Source organism: Microcaecilia unicolor, chromosome 11 (genome assembly GCF_901765095.1).
Source record: "Microcaecilia unicolor chromosome 11, aMicUni1.1, whole genome shotgun sequence".
NCBI lineage: Eukaryota > Metazoa > Chordata > Amphibia > Gymnophiona > Siphonopidae > Microcaecilia > Microcaecilia unicolor.
In genome coordinates this window covers 126,893,114-126,910,854 of record NC_044041.1, presented here as the reverse complement: position 1 = coordinate 126,910,854, position 17,741 = coordinate 126,893,114, and the positions used below count along the sequence as shown (strand labels likewise).

General features: G+C 44.0%; 1 protein-coding gene across 1 annotated transcript in view; it reads left to right on the top strand.

The window, feature by feature from the left end:
• Nucleotides 1-4,714: 4,714 nt before the first annotated feature.
• LOC115480790 (solute carrier family 22 member 6-A-like) overlaps nt 4,715-17,741 on the top strand; it is a 125,634-nt gene continuing 112,607 nt past the window's right edge. The window contains exons 1-2 of the mRNA XM_030219691.1: nt 4,715-5,110; nt 5,478-5,581. Coding sequence (XP_030075551.1) covers nt 4,715-5,110; nt 5,478-5,581 — 500 coding nt within the window. The remainder of the gene's footprint in view (nt 5,111-5,477; nt 5,582-17,741) is intronic.

Sequence of the window (17,741 nt, the reverse complement as noted above, 5' to 3'; positions counted from 1 at the left end):
TAAAATAAAAATGTCCAAGTTCAAACACACACAAAATCAAGCCATTGAGTTGTAGGAACATGGCTTTTTTTGAGGGGGTACTGAGTACCGGCATCTTTTCCATTGTCTGTTAAAATTGACCCATGGTCCCCAAGTTTTAATGAAAGAGCTCAGGCTCTACACACCAATTCTGCCTTGTCATAGATTCTGTGACTGGTTGCATGAGGCCTGGCTATTGTGGGATGGGTCCCTCAGTGATTACTCCACCCCTGAAGGGTGGCCTGACATTTGAGTACTGGCACCTTTTTTGCTAGAAAAAACGCACTGTGTAGGAGGAGCCATGAATCTTAGTAGACTGGCTACACAGACATCCCAAAAGAGCAATGGGGCACCTTGGGGGGCACTGCTGTGAACTTCATATAAAAGCTCCCAGGTGCACATCTCACCATTACCCCCTTATTTTGTCTTTTGGGCCTTCCAAAACCCACCACCCCCAACTGTACACCATTGCAATAGCTTTTATGGGTGAAGGGGTCACCTATATGTGGGTACAGTAGACCTTTGGTGAGTTTTGGAGGGCTGATACTTTACACTATAAGTGTGAAGGTACAATGAGATATGGGCCTAGGTCCCCTTCTCCACAGTGTACTGCACCGACCACTACACTACTCCAGGGACCTACTTGCTGCTCTAATAGAACTGGCTATAACATCTGAAGCTGTTATAGAGTCCGGTTAGTAATATTTTTATTCACATCTTTGAGGGGGGAAAGGGGTCAGTGACCACTGGGGGAGTGAGGGGGGTCATCCCTGATTCCCTCCAGTGGTTATCTGGTCATTTAAGGTGCCTTTTTGTGCCTTATTCTTTCTAAAAAAAAACAGGTCTAGATTAAAATGTTTTTAGCCCTAGAGGTATTTGTTTTGTTCCATTAAGGCTATAAAATGTCCAAGTGTTAGGAACGCCTTAATCCCACCCCTGAAATGCCCTGACACATGGATGCACTGCAGACGAATTGCATAGATAAACATCTGCAAAATAGGTTTTGAAAATATCGATTTGGACATTTTGAAATGAAATTTGCCAAATTATGCATTATGACACTTTTTGGGCATTTTTCTCTTTCAAAAATGAGCCCCCCAAGGTACATCACAATCTATAAAGACACAAATATCATGCAATTATCATAGTAACATAGTATATGATGGCAGATAAAGACCACATGGTCCATCTAGTCTGATCAATAAAGCAGCCAGAACCTCACTTGCTACGTCATGATCAAATACTGCCATCACAAATAGGGCAGTCACACAATACTGGAAGAGTGAGTTTATAATTTTGGTTCCAACATAGTTACATTTATTGTCAATACTGTATTAAACTAGCCATCCAACAGTATTGCAAATTGACATTTTACTTGCTATCAACTTTGCTGTCTCCTGTTCCCCTTTGAGATACACTCACAGCATGTGATATGAATGAAACACACAAAGAAAACACAAACATACTTGTTCTTGATCTGTCCCTACTTTTCTTGTGTCACAGATCATAGACGTCTACCCGGTGCTATTGTAATGGTTTGTACTGTTCTCTCTCTCTCTCTCTCTGCTCAGTTAATCTCTTAGTTTAAAACCTGTCAAAATGTTGTGGCCAAAATGATTTTCCATCTACAAAAATTTGATAGGGCAATACGTAAGAGATTATTGGAGACATCGTTACTCTACAGGCTGTTCAGGTCTGGCCTTACCAAGTAAGTATTAACACATGTTTACTGCAGGTTGCAAAGCACTGCTGTGGGGCACGCTCAGTTGTGCTGCAGTAGTTTTAGGATCAGCACACATATCTGGGGGTGTTAAATAGGCATGTTCTGCGCTAACCGATTAATGCATGGTTAGCACGTGAGCCCTTACCACCTACAAAATAGGTGGCAGCAGGGGCGTAGCCAGACTTCGGTGGGAGGGGGGTCCAGAGCCCGAGGTGAAGGGACACATTTTAGCCCCCCCCCCGGCACCGCTGACCCCCCCCGCCTTTGCCGACCCCACCCCATTGCTGACCCGCCGCCACCTTTCACGACCTCCCACCCTCTCAACCCCCCCTCCCGCCGCAAACCCTTCCCCCCCCCCCCCCGCCGCCTACCTTTGCTTTTGCTGGCGGGGGACCCCAATCCCCGCCAGCCAACATCCTCTTCATCCTGCACTGCAGTCAGTGCAACAAAGTCTTCATTCTGTTGCATGCTGACGTCCTGCACGTTGTACGTGCAGGATATCGGCATGTAACAGAACGAAGACTTTGTTGCACTGACTGCAGGACGAAGAGGATGTCAGCTGGCGAGGATTGGGGTCCTCTGCCAGCAAAAGCAAAGGTAGGCGGGGGAGGGTTCGCGAGAGGGTTGTCGGGAGGGGGGTCCAGGACGAAATCTAAGGGGGCCCAGGCCCTCTCAGGCCCCACAGAGCTACGCCACTGGGTGGCAGTAAGAGTTCATGCACTAATGGCCACAGGCTAATGAGGAAATTAGTGAGCGGGTCATTAATAGGAACAATGGTAAATGCGGCCATTTTATCACCACGCTAAAAGTGGCCTCAGCACCTGGGAAAGACCCGTGCTGGGGACAGTGCAGGCCACTTTTTAGCATGGCTTGATAAAACAGCACCCAAATGAATTTTAAAAACATATATTCTTATTCCATTTTTTGAAAGAAATTTAAAAACATATTTATTCAGGAACATTTACTAGAATAATTTTTTTCTTGATATTTTAGTTTTTTGTAATCCGCTTTGAACCTTTTCCTAGGAGTTGATGGAATATTAATACTACATCACATTATGTTATAGATTTCCCCTCCAAATCTTTCTCCCATTCTGCCATGTACTGTATAGAGGCAGATTGAATGCCATCAAGTCTTAGTAATTTGCTATTATTTATTGAGTTAATTTGCTCTAGCATCTCTTCCAGTAATGAATCAGAGGAATTAATTGAATTTCACCTACCTACTTGCTGTTAGACATGAGACTACAGAATTCATCAGTAAAATCTATTTTTATATTCTAAAGCCATACCTGACTGGATGTGATTTCATGGAGTGACTGATGCTGCATTTGGAGTAGTGGTGTGAATTCCACAGAAGAAAGTACTGGAAGACAATCAGCAGGTACCATGGCATGGGATGTGTGATGAGTGCCTCTGCCTCCTTTCAGTCCACGTGTCCTAAAGATAAAATAGCCCAAGATTATAATATACATACTTGAAAGTTAATAGTTAACAAGATATATCACAAAGATCAACACATGTAACTGTACAATCAATAATTTATCCAGAAATGTTCTATACTATCTTTTGCTTTAACACTATCATGTAACCCCAAACCCTCTGTAAAACCAAATGTATATTCTCTTCTACTTCCAGTATCCATGATGAACTGCAAGCCACATTGAGCCTGCAAAGAGGTGGGATAATGTGGGATACAAATGCAATAAATAAATAAAATAAATAAAATTACTAAAACGTATTTGTCTCATCTGTAAGCTCCATGGACCAGGAACTCTATTGTATATGTCTGTCCCACACTGCTTATGTCTATTAGTACTATAAAAATGTTTGATAGTAATATTAGTAGTGAGTGGGGTGGGCAGATATGTGGTCATGTGTTATGATCCTGATTTGTGCATTCCTTCCCTTGCATTTCATCCTTCCCCCTGTCCTCATCTTTTCACAATACTTTTACTTTTCTGCTTTGTCACTTCCATTAGTGCAACTGTACATCCTGTTAAAAGAGTGTTAAATGCTAAATTCCTGAGTTTCCTAAGGAATATATTACCTGCTAGAGTGCTATATAAAACTTCCAAAGCATATGCCTGTCTTTAGAGGTTCGACTTAAAAGCCGTCAGACATTTTACTGCTGCTTGACTTCAGGTGGTTCAGAGGCTGAGTATGATTCTGTTCTGGGATATAATCTGACTGAACTGAAATGTGTGGAGGAGTGGCCTAGTGGCCTAGTGGTTAGGGTGGTGGACTTTGCTCCAGAGGAACTGAGTTCAATTCCCACTTCAGGCACAGGCAGCTCCTTGTGACCCTTGGCAAGTCACTTAACCCCCATTGTCCCATGTAAGCCGCATTGAGCCTGCCATGAGTGGGAAAGCTTGGGGTACAAATGTAATAAAAAAATAAATGCAAGAAAGAGACAGTAAAACATGGATAGCAGAGTGAGAAGAAGGTTTGTAGCAAGGCAGTAAAACGTTTACACTGAGAAGAATGGGTCAGTGGCTGGGCTAAGTGGAAGCTGTTTCTTTGGGTTCCCATTAGCCTACTCTGGAAGGGGGAGTACAGGTAAGGTCCAGATGTTGTCCAGTACAGTGATCAGTAGATGAATCTGGCTATTGTAGGTGCAAACTCTCTACCTCTTCTGTCAATCAATATATTTATTAATATACTAATCTTGCAGGTGAAATGTTTTATCAATGTTCAAGAAAGTCCAAAGTGCAATAGGGAAGAAAAGTTTAATTTCAGAATGGAAAGGGGTACCCAGAAGATTCAAGGACTGCTAGAGATTTAGTGTAGTCCAGTATAACGCATAAGCATTTAACCCTTAAACTAACAAATTTCTGAAATGTATTGTCAACAAGTTTCATATCCCTTATTAGCTAAAATTTGTTTCATTCAGTTACTTATAAGTGAGGACTTATGAGTGAGGAAATTATCTTTTATTGTCATTTTTCCAGTTAGACTGTGTACTGCAGACGTGATGGCTTTTGCAGATCTACTGGAGCAGGTGGGTGGCATGGGACTTTTCCAGATTATCAATATATTCCTGCTCTGCATCCCTTATTTGTTTTTCTCATGTAACAACCTTCTTCAGAACTTTGTGGCTGTAATCCCTGCACACCACTGCCAGCTACCCCCAATGGACAATATCAATACCAGTTGGGCAGCAGGCTGGGATCCAGTAAAGCAGATGGAGGCTTTCATCCCTTTAGATAGGAATCATCAGCCAGAACAGTGCCTACAATATACCAGGGCTCACTGGTGGCTTCTGGAGTCCAACTTCACAGCCACTAACACCACTGAGATGGATACAGAGCCCTGCAAGGATGGATGGACATATGACAGAAGCAAGTTTGGCTCTACCATTGTCTCTGAGGTAAGAGAAATGGGCTAGTAGTAAAACCTCAAGTCTGTCTACCTCTAATCTCCATGATTACATTGAAGGTTCTTCAGGGCAGGAACACCAGATTCAGTGTAAGATGTACAGCACAGCATACATCAATAGCTCTATTTAATTAGCAAATATTGATATTAGACAGGACTGTAACTGAGCTGGCACATGGAGAGAATGTGCCTATGTGCTTGAGTCGGTGAGTGTATGTTCTTAAATTTAATGCTCATGATGGTCTTAACTCCCTCTTTAGTACTGGAGAAAATAGGCTCTTGCCTCTTGTCCCCTTCACACCCAATCTCATACATGGTCTCTATGTTAACTGCTGATGTTCTATTCTGTTTTTTCACAGTGGGACCTGGTATGCGACCAAACAAACATGAGGCAGATGGTGCAGTTCGTTTACATGACAGGAATGCTGGTGGGAGGCGTCATCTTTGGTAGACTGTCTGACAGGTGAGTCTACTCTTGAGCACCCCGCTGTAACTACCCAGCGTCATTCTGTATAGCATAAAAAACGTTGAATGATCAGCTCTTGATTCATTTTTAAACTGCGCTGGACTAAGCAGAAGACACAGTCTGTTCCCACTGCACAACAAGACAACCAATCAATTTACATTTTGTAAAATAGCTTTCTGTTTAAAAGCATAGATAAATTACAGACACTAGAAATCAAAACATAGTTTTTGACACACAAAGAGGGGCATTTTCAATATGCCATCTAAGTCCGACTTTGGACGTTTTGCAGAAAACATCCAAAATGTAAATAGGAAAGAAGGTCATTTTCAAAAAAGAAAAATGTCTATCTTTTTTTCCGAAAATACTGTTTTGAACAAAGTTTTGTGATTTGGATGTTTTGTTTTTTGGTCCCTTTAAAAAAAAAAAATGTCCAACTGCAAAACGCACAAAATCAAGCCATTGGGATGTAGGAGGAGCCAGTATTTTTAGTAGACTGGACCCCCTGACATCTCAGGAGAGCAATGGGGTACCCTAGGGGGCACTGCACTGGACTTCAAATAAATGCTCCCAGGTACACATCTCACCATTGCTCCCTTATCTTGTCTGCTGAGCCCTCCCAAAACCCACTACCCCCAACTGTACACCACTACCATATCCATTATAGGTGAAGGGGGCACCTATATGTGGGTACAGTGGGTTTCTGGTGAGTTTTGGAGAGCTCACAGTTTCCTGCACAAGTGCAGGGCCGCCAAGAGGGGGGACAGGGGGGACAAAAGTCCCCGGGCCCGGGCATCTGGAGGGGGCCCAGCGCCACCACAGTTCAGGCCTGCCCGCCCTCCGTGGCTCCACCGCAGTTCGGGCCCGCAGCCCCGCCCGCCCTCCGTCGCTCCCGGAAGTTGGAACTATCCTTAAATGCCTCCTTTCACCACCTTCACAGCAAGCAGCAACAGGGCAGGCTACTCCTTCCTTCCGTGTCCCGCCCTCGCCTGACGTAACGTCCGCGAGGGCGGGGCACGGAAGGAAGGAGAGGTCTGCCCTGCTGCTGCTTACTGCGAAGGTGGTGAAAGGTGGCATTTAAGGTTAGTTCAGGGCCCTGCCCAGTAGTGGGTGGAGGGGGGCCCAGCGACGACGATGACTTCTGGTGGGGGGCCCAGGGGCGGCCTTGTCCTGGGCCCGGATCTGGCTCTTGGCGGCCCTGCACAAGTGTAACAGGCAGGGGAAGGTAGGATCCTGGGTCCCCCTGTCTGCAGTGCACTGCACCCACCACTAGACTACTCCAGGGACCTGCATGCTGTTCTAATGGACATGAGTGTAACATCTGAGGCTGGCATAGAGGCTAACAAATAATGTTTTTCATCACATTTTTGGGGGGGGGGTGGGAGGGGGTTAGTGACCACTGGGAAAATAAGGAGAGGTCATCCCTGATTCCCTCCAGTGGTCATCTGGTTATTTATGGCACCTTTTTGGGCCTTATTCATTATAAAAAGAGGTCTAGCTCAAAATGTCTTAATTTTAGTACTGGACGTTTTTTTTTTTTTTGTTCCATTATGGTTGAAAAACGTCTAAGTCTTAGGAACGCCCAAGTCCCGCCCTGAACATGCCCCTGACATGCCCCCTTGAGATTTGGATACACTTCTGACGGACTTCATAGAAAAACATCTAAAAATAGGTTTTGAAAATACAGATTTGGACATTTTTGTGAGAAAAACGTCCAAATGCTGCTTTATGCCTCTTTTTAGACATTTTTCTGTTTTGAAAATAAGCCCAAAAGTAAAACCTGAAATCATCCTGTTACTGATGGGAGGTGCTGCCATTTCACATATCTCTGCCATATCTTGTTGTATTCATCTGATTAACACGTATCTGCTCCATTCCTTCTGTCTTCACTACCATGTTTCCACAATGACTGGGCTAAGCAGTTTGTTTCCAGTAATGTATAGTGGATATCTTAGCTCCATGCAATACATACAGAACAGTTGCTTAGTTAAGATTTTTAGATAGTGTCTGAGATTTCTGCTGACCCAAAAGACCTATTCAACATGGGGCATTTCATAATGGCTTATCTATCTCCTTGTAGCTCTTTCTAAAAACCTTTAACCGCTTTTCACCCCCCACCACATGTGCACATAGTAGAATTATTCCCCACACCCCTTCCTGCACATATGACTTGTACTGAGTTTCACAAAGTAAAAAGGATATCTGTATGTCCAGATAATAAATAGAAATAAAACAAAAGAAAGTAGACGATCACAGTAACCATCCTACTTTATCCAAGATGTATGTCCAGTGTAAGAGTTTGTATATCAACATGTTTGGAAAGGGAGCATCATATCTCACTGCAGTCAGCCTCATCCAGATTCAATGATCGATCCATTTTCTATTGTTGAATACAACCTGGGCTTGTTTCTAGATCCTGTATTTCGTTTATGAGATATTTATAAAGCTGAGAATTTTCTGTCCTGGAACTAAGAATTCTCTCTGTGATTCTTCTAAGTGATTAGAGGTCACTTCTTCTGCGGTGAATTGTTTTCTGAATCTGTAGGTGGAGATATTCTGTTTGTATAGAACTATCTAATTATTGTCTTAACTCTGAAGATGTCTCAATCTTATCCCTTTCCAAATTTGTTCTAGGAATCTAAGCCCCTTGTAAGAGCAACTCTGAGAGTAAGGGAATAAAGTAGCTGGGGGCAGGTGAGGGTTTCTTTCCAAAGGGGATACTGGTGAGGGTCCACTAATTGTCTTGCCCAGTTTCTTACATGCTGTCTTCCATACCTAGACCATATTGATTACTGCCCCTCCTGGCTCTATTAAGAGCAGCCACTCTGGGGTGGGAAGAGGGGGATTGTAGCAATAATGCCAAACCCTGGCCCTGAACCTGTGACATTTTCAGCTCCTGCTCTATCTGATCCAAATCACTTCCACTATCCCTTTAAGCTTGCCAGCCTAGCTCTCAATAACAGAAATGTAAATTAGGAACCTTCAGTCCTCCTCAGGTTCATGGAAGTTCTGATGATGTATACTTAATTCACAATGGGGCTCATTTTCAAAGCACTTAGACATACAGGTTACTCTGGGGCTCATTTTCAAAAGAGAAAAATGTCAAAAAGTGGCATAAATCTGCATTTGGATGTTTTTATTTATTTATTTATTGCATTTGTATCCCACATTTCCCCACCTCTTTGCAGGCTCAATGTGGCTTACAATACATCATGAATAGTGGAAATACATTATACAATAGGTATTTAGTGTTACAGAAAAATCTTGGGTAACATGACAATGAAAAGAAGAAGAAAAAATCTGATAGTAATATAGCAAGCAGGTGTCATTCACATTTGCTGATCTTTGTGGTACGCCTTATCAAAGAGATGGGTCTTCAGTAGTTTGCGGAAGTTGGTTAGATCGTGAATCATCCTTAAGTTGCGCGGTAGTGCATTCCAGTATTGTGTGCTCAGGTAGGTAAAGTTTGAGGCATGCGTTAGTTTGTATTTGCAGTTAGGGAAGTGCAGATTAAGGAATGTGCAGGGTGGTAAGTCGATCAGGTCTGACATGTAGGCTGGTGCATCTCTGTGAATGATTTTGTGAACTAGGGAGCATATTTTGAACATGATGCGTTCTTTAAGTGGGAGCCAGTGTAGTTTTTCTCGTAGGGGTTTAGCATTTTCATATTTTGTTTTACCAACTATAAGTCTAGCTGCAGTGTTCTGGGCTGTCTGAAGTTTCTTGATTATTTGCTCTTTACATCCGGCATAGAGTGCATTGCAGTAGTCTAGGTGACTGAGCACCATTGATTGTACCAGGTTGCGGAAAACAGTCCTTGGGAAGAAAGGTCTTACTCTTTTTAATTTCCACAAAAATGTCCAAATTGGTATTTTTGAAACCAATTTTTAGACACTTTTCTATGAAGTCCATCAGAAGTGAATTGAAATCACAAGGGGGCACGTCAGGGTTGTGTTATGGGCGGGATCTGGGCATTCCTAACACTTGGACATTTTTCTCTCATAATGGAACAAAACAAAAACATCCAGGGCTGTAAGTTGAACGTTTTGGTCTAGACCTGTTTTATTAATGAATAAGCCACAAAACTTGCTCTAAATGACCAGATGACCACTGGAGGGAATCAGGGATGATATCCCCTTACTTCCTTCAGTGGTCACTAACCCCCTCCCACCTCCCCAAAATGTGATTATAAACATTACTTACCAGCCTCTATGCCAGTCTCAGATGTTATACTCTGGTCCATTAGAGCAGCATGCAGGTCCCTGGAGTAATCTAGTCAGGGGTGTGCTGGTAAATTGTTAACAGGAGGCTCTCTCTCGCCAGCAAAGTAAAAGAGAATTCAGGAGGGGCCCAAGCCCACATATTGGGATCCATTTGTTAAAGTAGCCATGGAGAACCGGCTCCCAAAATTCTTAAAAACTTAGCAAACGGCTCTCAAGAGCCTGTGAGAGCCTGCTCCAGCACACCACTGGGTGTAGTGCACTGCAGACAGGTGAACCCAGGCCTAAACCTCCCCTACCTGTTACACTTGTGGTAGAAAATGTGAGCCCTCCAAAACTCACCAGAAACCAACTGTACCCACAAATAGGTGCTCCTTTCACCTATAAGGGCTATTGTAGTGGTGTACAGTTGGGGGTAGTGAGTTTTTGGGGGCTCGGGAGACAAGATAAGGGAGCAATGGTGAGATGTGTACCTGGGAGCGTTTATTTGAAGTCCAGTGCAGTGCCCCCTAGGGTACCCCATTGCTCTCCTGAGATGTCTGTGTGGCCAGTCTACTAAGAATGCTGGCTCCTCCTACATCCCAATGTCTTGATTTTGTGCGTTTTTGACTTGGGCGCTTTTTTTTTCAAAAATGGACCAAAAAGATTAATACACTGAGCACACAAACATCTTTCAAATAGCCATTTTTGAAAATGGCTTTATTCCCCACTTGAATTTTGGAAATTTTTAGCAAAACGTCCAAAGTTGGACTTAGACATCATATCAAAAATGCCCCTCTACATAACTTTGGAAGTGTAAGTGCTTTGAAAATACACTTCAGTGTTTTTTTCTTCCAGATTCTAAGAAATATTGCAGAGAAGAGGCTAAAATAAGTATAATAGTCAGGGTAGAGCAAATATTCAATGATTTGCTGATTAACTGAAATGTGATGTACTTCACAGTCTCAGTGAAAGAGGCAGTTTATTAATGTGATTAGCAAGCTAAGATTAGCATGATTCTATTTGTATCATGTATTTTATTATTTTTCAATTTTTTGTGTGTTATACTTTTTGTGGATGTTTATTTGTAACCTACCTAGAATTGTAGTATAGGCAGCATATACATTTTTAAATAAATACATACATTTACCATATTCACTTGTCTTAGCAAGGAGATATGACCGGAGAAGCATTTGACAAAATCTTTCATTAATTATTGATAACTACAGGATAGTTTTCCTTGTATAGCTTTGAAATATTAAGGAGAACATAAAAACATAGGAATAGCCACATTTGGTCAGACCAATGGTCCATCTAGCCCAGTATCCTGTTTTCAACAGAGGTCAATCCAGGTCACAAGTACCTGGCAGAAACCCAATTAGTAGCAACATTCCGTGCTACCAATCCCAGGGCAAGCAGTGGCTTCCCCCATGCCCTTCTCAATTGCAGATTATGGGCGTTTCCTCCAGGAACTTGTCCAAACCTTTTTCAACCCGGATACGCTAACCGTTATTACCACATCCAGAGCTTAACTATTCTTTGAGTGAAAAAATATTTCCTCCTTTTTGTTTTAAAAGTATTTCCACGTAATTTCATCGTGTATCCCCTGGTCTTTGCACTTTTTGAAAGAGTGAAAAATTGATTCACTTTTATCCATTCTACACCACTCAGGATTTTATAGACCTCAATCATATCTCCTCTCAACTGTCTCTTTTCCAAGCTCAAGAGCCATCCCCTTTATCATTTTGGTTGCTTTTCTTTGAACCTTTTCTAATTCCGCTATATCTTTTTTGAGAAACGCAAACAGAATTGAATGCAGTACTCAAGGTGAGGTTTCACCATGGAGTGATACAGAGGCATTATAATATTCTTGGTCTTATTTTGCATCCCTTTCCTAATAATTCCTAGCATCCTGTTTCATTTTTTGGCTACCGCCGCACACTGGGCAGAAGATTTCAGCCTATTGTCTACAATCACATCTAGATCTTTTTTTTGAGTGCTGACTCCTAAGGTGAACTCAAGCATCAGGTAACCATGATTCAGATTATTCTTTCCAACGCGCATCACTTTGCATTTGTCCACATTAAATTTCATCTGCCCATTCTTCCAGTTTCCTATGGTTTTCCTGCATTTTTTCTTAATCCACATGTTTTGACAACGTTGAATAGTTTTGTGTCCTCTACAAATTTAATCACTTCACTCGTCATTCCGATTTCCAGATCAAAAGTACTTCAGTTTCAACCTAGCTGTAGAAAAGTTCCCTGAAAATTTGCATAGTTCACACACTAGTGCAACCACGTTGCCTAAAACTGTTTGTAATAATCTAACCCTGGGCTTTTTCTAAGTGGCCCAATCCCTAGAACTTTGGTGATCTCCATTTCCATTATGGGGTCATCTCCATAATCCATCAGAATGCATTCTGTATTTAAGTTGTCCAGAAATCTTATATCCTGATCCTGCCATTCTTGTTCTGGGCCAGAGCACAGGGAAGAAAATTTGCATGAAAAGACTTCAATTATCTCGGGGGGGGGGGGGGGGGGGGTCTGCCTCGCTATGCTCTGCCTGCCTTTTTTTTTTTTATTTGCAAGAAGTCTTTATTGTACAGCGAAACTGAACATTAACAGCAACAAAAAATTTGAAAAAGTGGTACACAAGATTGTCAAACAATAAGCAATGTTTTGTTACTAACACAGACGTCGGTGAGTCCACCTAACAATATAGTAATCAACAGTTTCAGCTCTTCTTCAAGAACAGTACATAACTTCAATTTTTTTCCCCTCCCCACTCAATTTTCAAGTTCACCCCCCTCCCTCCCCCTTCCCCCCTCCTACCCTTTCCCCTAGAGGGTATAAGGACCAAAGTGCTTACAGTATGCTCACCTCATTAACAAGGAGGTTTTCACAGAGCTCCTTCAGGAATATGATTCCATACTAGTCGCCATTTTCCCATTTGATGTTTGCGCTCAGCATTTAATCTCTCAGTTTGCAGAGCCATTTAGCCACCGGGGGTACACCCTCATGTTTCCAGTGGGATGCTACTACCACCCTTGCTGTACCAACCACATGATTCACTAATTTCTGCTGGTGTTTCACTAGGCTTGCAATCCGTGCAGAGAACAAAAACACCTCTGGGACCCAGGGAATTGTGCACCCCAACCAATTCTGAAGCCTGAAGTGAACCGCCCTCCAAAACGCTCGGACTTTGACACATCCCCACCATGTATACCCCATAGTGCCCCTGTGTCCACATTTCCTCCAGCATCTATCAGAATAGTTCGGGAATATCCTCTGCAGACGGACAGGTGTAAGATACCACCTATAGAGCACCTTCACTGCGTTCTCCTGCAGAGGAATATGTGTAGACACCCCCACCGCCCCTCTTTCTATTCTCTCCCACTCAGACTCCCCCAGTCCTCTCCCCAGTTCCTTCTCTCACCTCCCTCTGTGTACCTCACTACTACCCGATTGATGACTTATGGTTTGATATAAGTGACTTATCAGGCCACGAGAAGTGAGGTGCTTCTCACAGATCTCCTCTAACTCCAGTTTCTTGCGCTGCATCACCTCACGCACTGCCTTTGTCTGCAGGAAGTGCGCCAGTTGACAGTAGGCAAACTCCCCCCCCCCCTCGATTCCATGGTTTCTATCCTTTAAGGCCTCAAAACACAACAAGGAGTCATTTTCAAATAGTTGTCCCCATGTTCTCATCCCTAATTCGTGCCATTTGGTAAACACCCCCCTGGTTTTGCCCGGTAGGAAGAGAGGGTTGAATGCTATAGGAGTACTCCGGGTCAAAGTACATTGTCTCTGAGGGAACAAAGTGTCCCGGTAGCAAAGTGTGACATTTACCGAGGGGCAAGTTCTCTCTCCCACATTACGAAAGGGCCTAGGTAACCACATTAAAGCACTCAGCGGGGTCTCACCCAGTGAACCTTGCTCTATTTGCACCCATTGTCGGTCTGGGTAGTCTTGGTACCATTCAAGTGCTGCCTTCCCCTGCGCTGCACTATAGTACCAAGCAAGATTAGGAACCCCCATCCCACCTCTTCTCCTGGTCTTATATAGCAGGGCCCTCGCTAGCCTAGGCCTCTTTCCTGCCCAGACAAACCGCACCAGTCTGTCTTGTAAATTAGCTAAAAATCGTCTGGGCATCAACACAGGCAGCACCTGGAAAAGATACAGCAGTCGAGGTAGAATGTTCATTTTAAGAATAGCTATTCTGCCAAACCATGAGAATGCCATGTCTCCCCATCTCTCTAGGTCCTCCCCAATGATCCTGCCCAAACCCTTATAGTTTGCATCAAAAAGGTTTGAAAGATCTTTGGTCAAGTTAACCCCCAGGTATTTAATTTGCGTGCGAGCCCACCGAAAGGAGGAGGATCTCTTTAAAGATTCCACCACTTCCTCTGGTATTGTCATGTTTAGCGCCTCGGATTTTGCCATGTTCACCCTAAAGCCAGACACCGCAGAGTATTCATCTATCAGTCGCTCTAGGTGTGGGAATGCAGTCTGAGGACGAGTCATCAAAAGGAGGCCATCGTCTGCAAAAAGTGCCAGTTTATGAATTCTGTCCGCTATCCGCACTCCAGGTATATTTGGGTCCAGTCGCACCTGGGCTGCAAAAGGCTCCATCACCAGAGCAAACAGCAAGGGCGACAGAGGGCAACCCTGTCTAGTCCCCCTGTGTAATGTGAATAAGTCTGAGTTACCCCCATTGACCCGGACGCAAGCCCTGGGGGACTCGTAGAAAGCCTGAATCCATCGCCTGAACTGCCCTCCAAACCCCACTGTCTCCAGGACCCTGTGCATGAAAGGCCAATGCACCCGGTCAAAAGCTTTTTCCGCGTCGAGGCTCAAAAGGCATAGAGGTTTCTGGTTTCTTTTGGCCAGGTGCATAATGTCTATTACCCTTCTGATATTGTCCATAGCCTTACGATGAGAGACAAAACCCACCTGGTCTGGATGGATAAGTGTCGGGAGTATGGGGGCCAGACGGCTTGCCAATACTTTAGCCAGAATTTTTACATCTGCATTTAATACAGATATGGGTCTATAGGATCCACACTCTAGGTGATCTTTTCCTGGCTTGGGTATTATGGCTATCCAGGCCTCCATCATGGACAAAAGCAAGGCTCCACTCCTCCCCACCTGATTAAACACATCTGCCAAAAGAGGGGCTAGCTCCGGAGCAAATTGTTTATAAAACTCATTGGGCAGACCATCCAGACCAGGCGATTTACCAGACGGCAAGCTCCTAATAGCCTCTTGGATTTCCCTCGGGGTGACCGGTTCGTCTAGTATTCGCTGTTGTTGGTGACTCAAGGAAGGCAACTCACTGGCACTCAAGTACCGATCTATTAGCTCCAGGGATGGATCAATGTCTGGGGTGTACAGGGTTTTATAAAATTCTCCGAATCTCATGTGTATTTGCTCTGATTTACCCATGACAGTTCCGCCTATGTTTCGTATCTTTAGTATGGTCCGGTCTACTTTTTGCCTACGCATCCGGATAGCTAGGTAACGTCCTACCTTACTTGCAAATTCATAAGAGTTTACCCTAGTCTTAGCCTGCATCAGGGCAAGTTGTTCCATATACAGTGGTGGAAATAAGTATTTGATCCCTTGCTGATTTTGTAAGTTTGCCCACTGACAAAGACATGAGCAGCCCATAATTGAAGGGTAGGTTATTGGTAACAGTGAGAGATAGCACATCACAAATTAAATCCGGAAAATCACATTGTGGAAAGTATATGAATTTATTTGCATTCTGCAGAGGGAAATAAGTATTTAATCCCTCTGGCAAACAAGACCTAATACTTGGTGGCAAAACCCTTGTTGGCAAGCACAGCGGTCAGACGTCTTCTGTAGTTGATGATGAGGTTTGCACACATGTCAGGAGGAATTTTGGTCCACTCCTCTTTGCAGATCATCTCTAAATCATTAAGAGTTCTGGGCTGTCGCTTGGCAACTCGCAGCTTCAGCTCCCTCCATAAGTTTTCAATGGGATTAAGGTCTGGTGACTGGCTAGGCCACTCCATGACCCTAATGTGCTTCTTCCTGAGCCACTCCTTTGTTGCCTTGGCTGTATGTTTTGGGTCATTGTCGTGCTGGAAGACCCAGCCACGACCCATTTTTAAGGCCCTGGCGGAGGGAAGGAGGTTGTCACTCAGAATTGTACGGTACATGGCCCCATCCATTCTCCCATTGATGCGGTGAAGTAGTCCTGTGCCCTTAGCAGAGAAACACCCCCAAAACATAACATTTCCACCTCCATGCTTGACAGTGGGGACGGTGTTCTTTGGGTCATAGGCAGCATTTCTCTTCCTCCAAACACGGCGAGTTGAGTTCATGCCAAAGAGCTCAATTTTTGTCTCATCTGACCACAGCACCTTCTCCCAATCACTCTCGGCATCATCCAGGTGTTCACTGGCAAACTTCAGACGGGCCGTCACATGTGCCTTCCGGAGCAGGGGGACCTTGCGGGCACTGCAGGATTGCAATCCATTATGTCGTAATGTGTTACCAATGGTTTTCGTGGTGACAGTGGTCCCAGCTGCCTTGAGATCATTGACAAGTTCCCCCCTTGTAGTTGTAGGCTGATTTCTAACCTTCCTCATGATCAAGGATACCCCACGAGGTGAGATTTTGCGTGGAGCCCCAGATCTTTGTCGATTGACAGTCATTTTGTACTTCTTCCATTTTCTTACTATGGCACCAACAGTTGTCTCCTTCTCGCCCAGCGTCTTACTGATGGTTTTGTAGCCCATTCCAGCCTTGTGCAGGTGTATGATCTTGTCCCTGACATCCTTAGACAGCTCCTTGCTCTTGGCCATTTTGTAGAGGTTAGAGTCTGACTGATTCACTGAGTCTGTGGACAGGTGTCTTTCATACAGGTGACCATTGCCGACAGCTGTCTGTCATGCAGGTAACGAGTTGATTTGGAGCATCTACCTGGTCTGTAGGGGCCAGATCTCTTACTGGTTGGTGGGGGATCAAATACTTATTTCCCTCTGCAGAATGCAAATAAATTCATATACTTTCCACAATGTGATTTTCCGGATTTAATTTGTGATGTGCTATCTCTCACTGTTACCAATAACCTACCCTTCAATTATGGGCTGCTCATGTCTTTGTCAGTGGGCAAACTTACAAAATCAGCAAGGGATCAAATACTTATTTCCACCACTGTAGATGGAGTCCAGCAGCATCCTCTGGTCTCTTAACTGCCTCAAAACCCGTGTAGACCCACTGGCCTTATGTTGTGCTTCTAGTGTGCGAATACTCTCAATGCAGCTCGCTATTTGTGCTTTGCAGGCCTTAGATATTTTACTAGCCAGCTGCAGGAAGTGGCCCCTTGACACTGCCTTCATAGCATCCCATATTGTACCTAAAGAGGACACCGACCCCAGATTAAACTCAAGGTATTCTTTTAGCAATGTTCTATATCCTACCACAGCTGCCTCCTCCTGCAAGAGACCAGTATTAAGTGTCCAACGCTTTTCTTTGTGCTCAGCTTGTATATTAGGCAACTTAGCCCATATCAGTGCATGGTCTGAGAGAGTCACAGTACCTATCCCAGCCTCAGGGTCCCGTTCCACCAGTGCAGCATCTACTAGAAGATAGTCTATACGGGAGTATGTTTGATGCACTGGGGAATAAAATGTGTAGTCCCTTACCCTCTGATGATTTACCCTCCATAGGTCTACTATACCGAGTGACTTTGCTAAGGATTGAAGCGCCACAGAGTCCCTCCGCCCCTCCCCGCTCGCGGCCCCGGAGCGATTAAGGGCCGGATTCATTACAGTGTTAAAGTCACCTCCTATGACTAGTGATCCCTGCACAAATGTAGCCAATAAGTTTTTCAATCTCTCTAAAAAGTCCGCTTGCCCCGAGTTCGGTGCATAAATAGATGCAATTGTTAGCTCCACTTGGTTAACCTTGATGTGCAAGAAGATATAATGT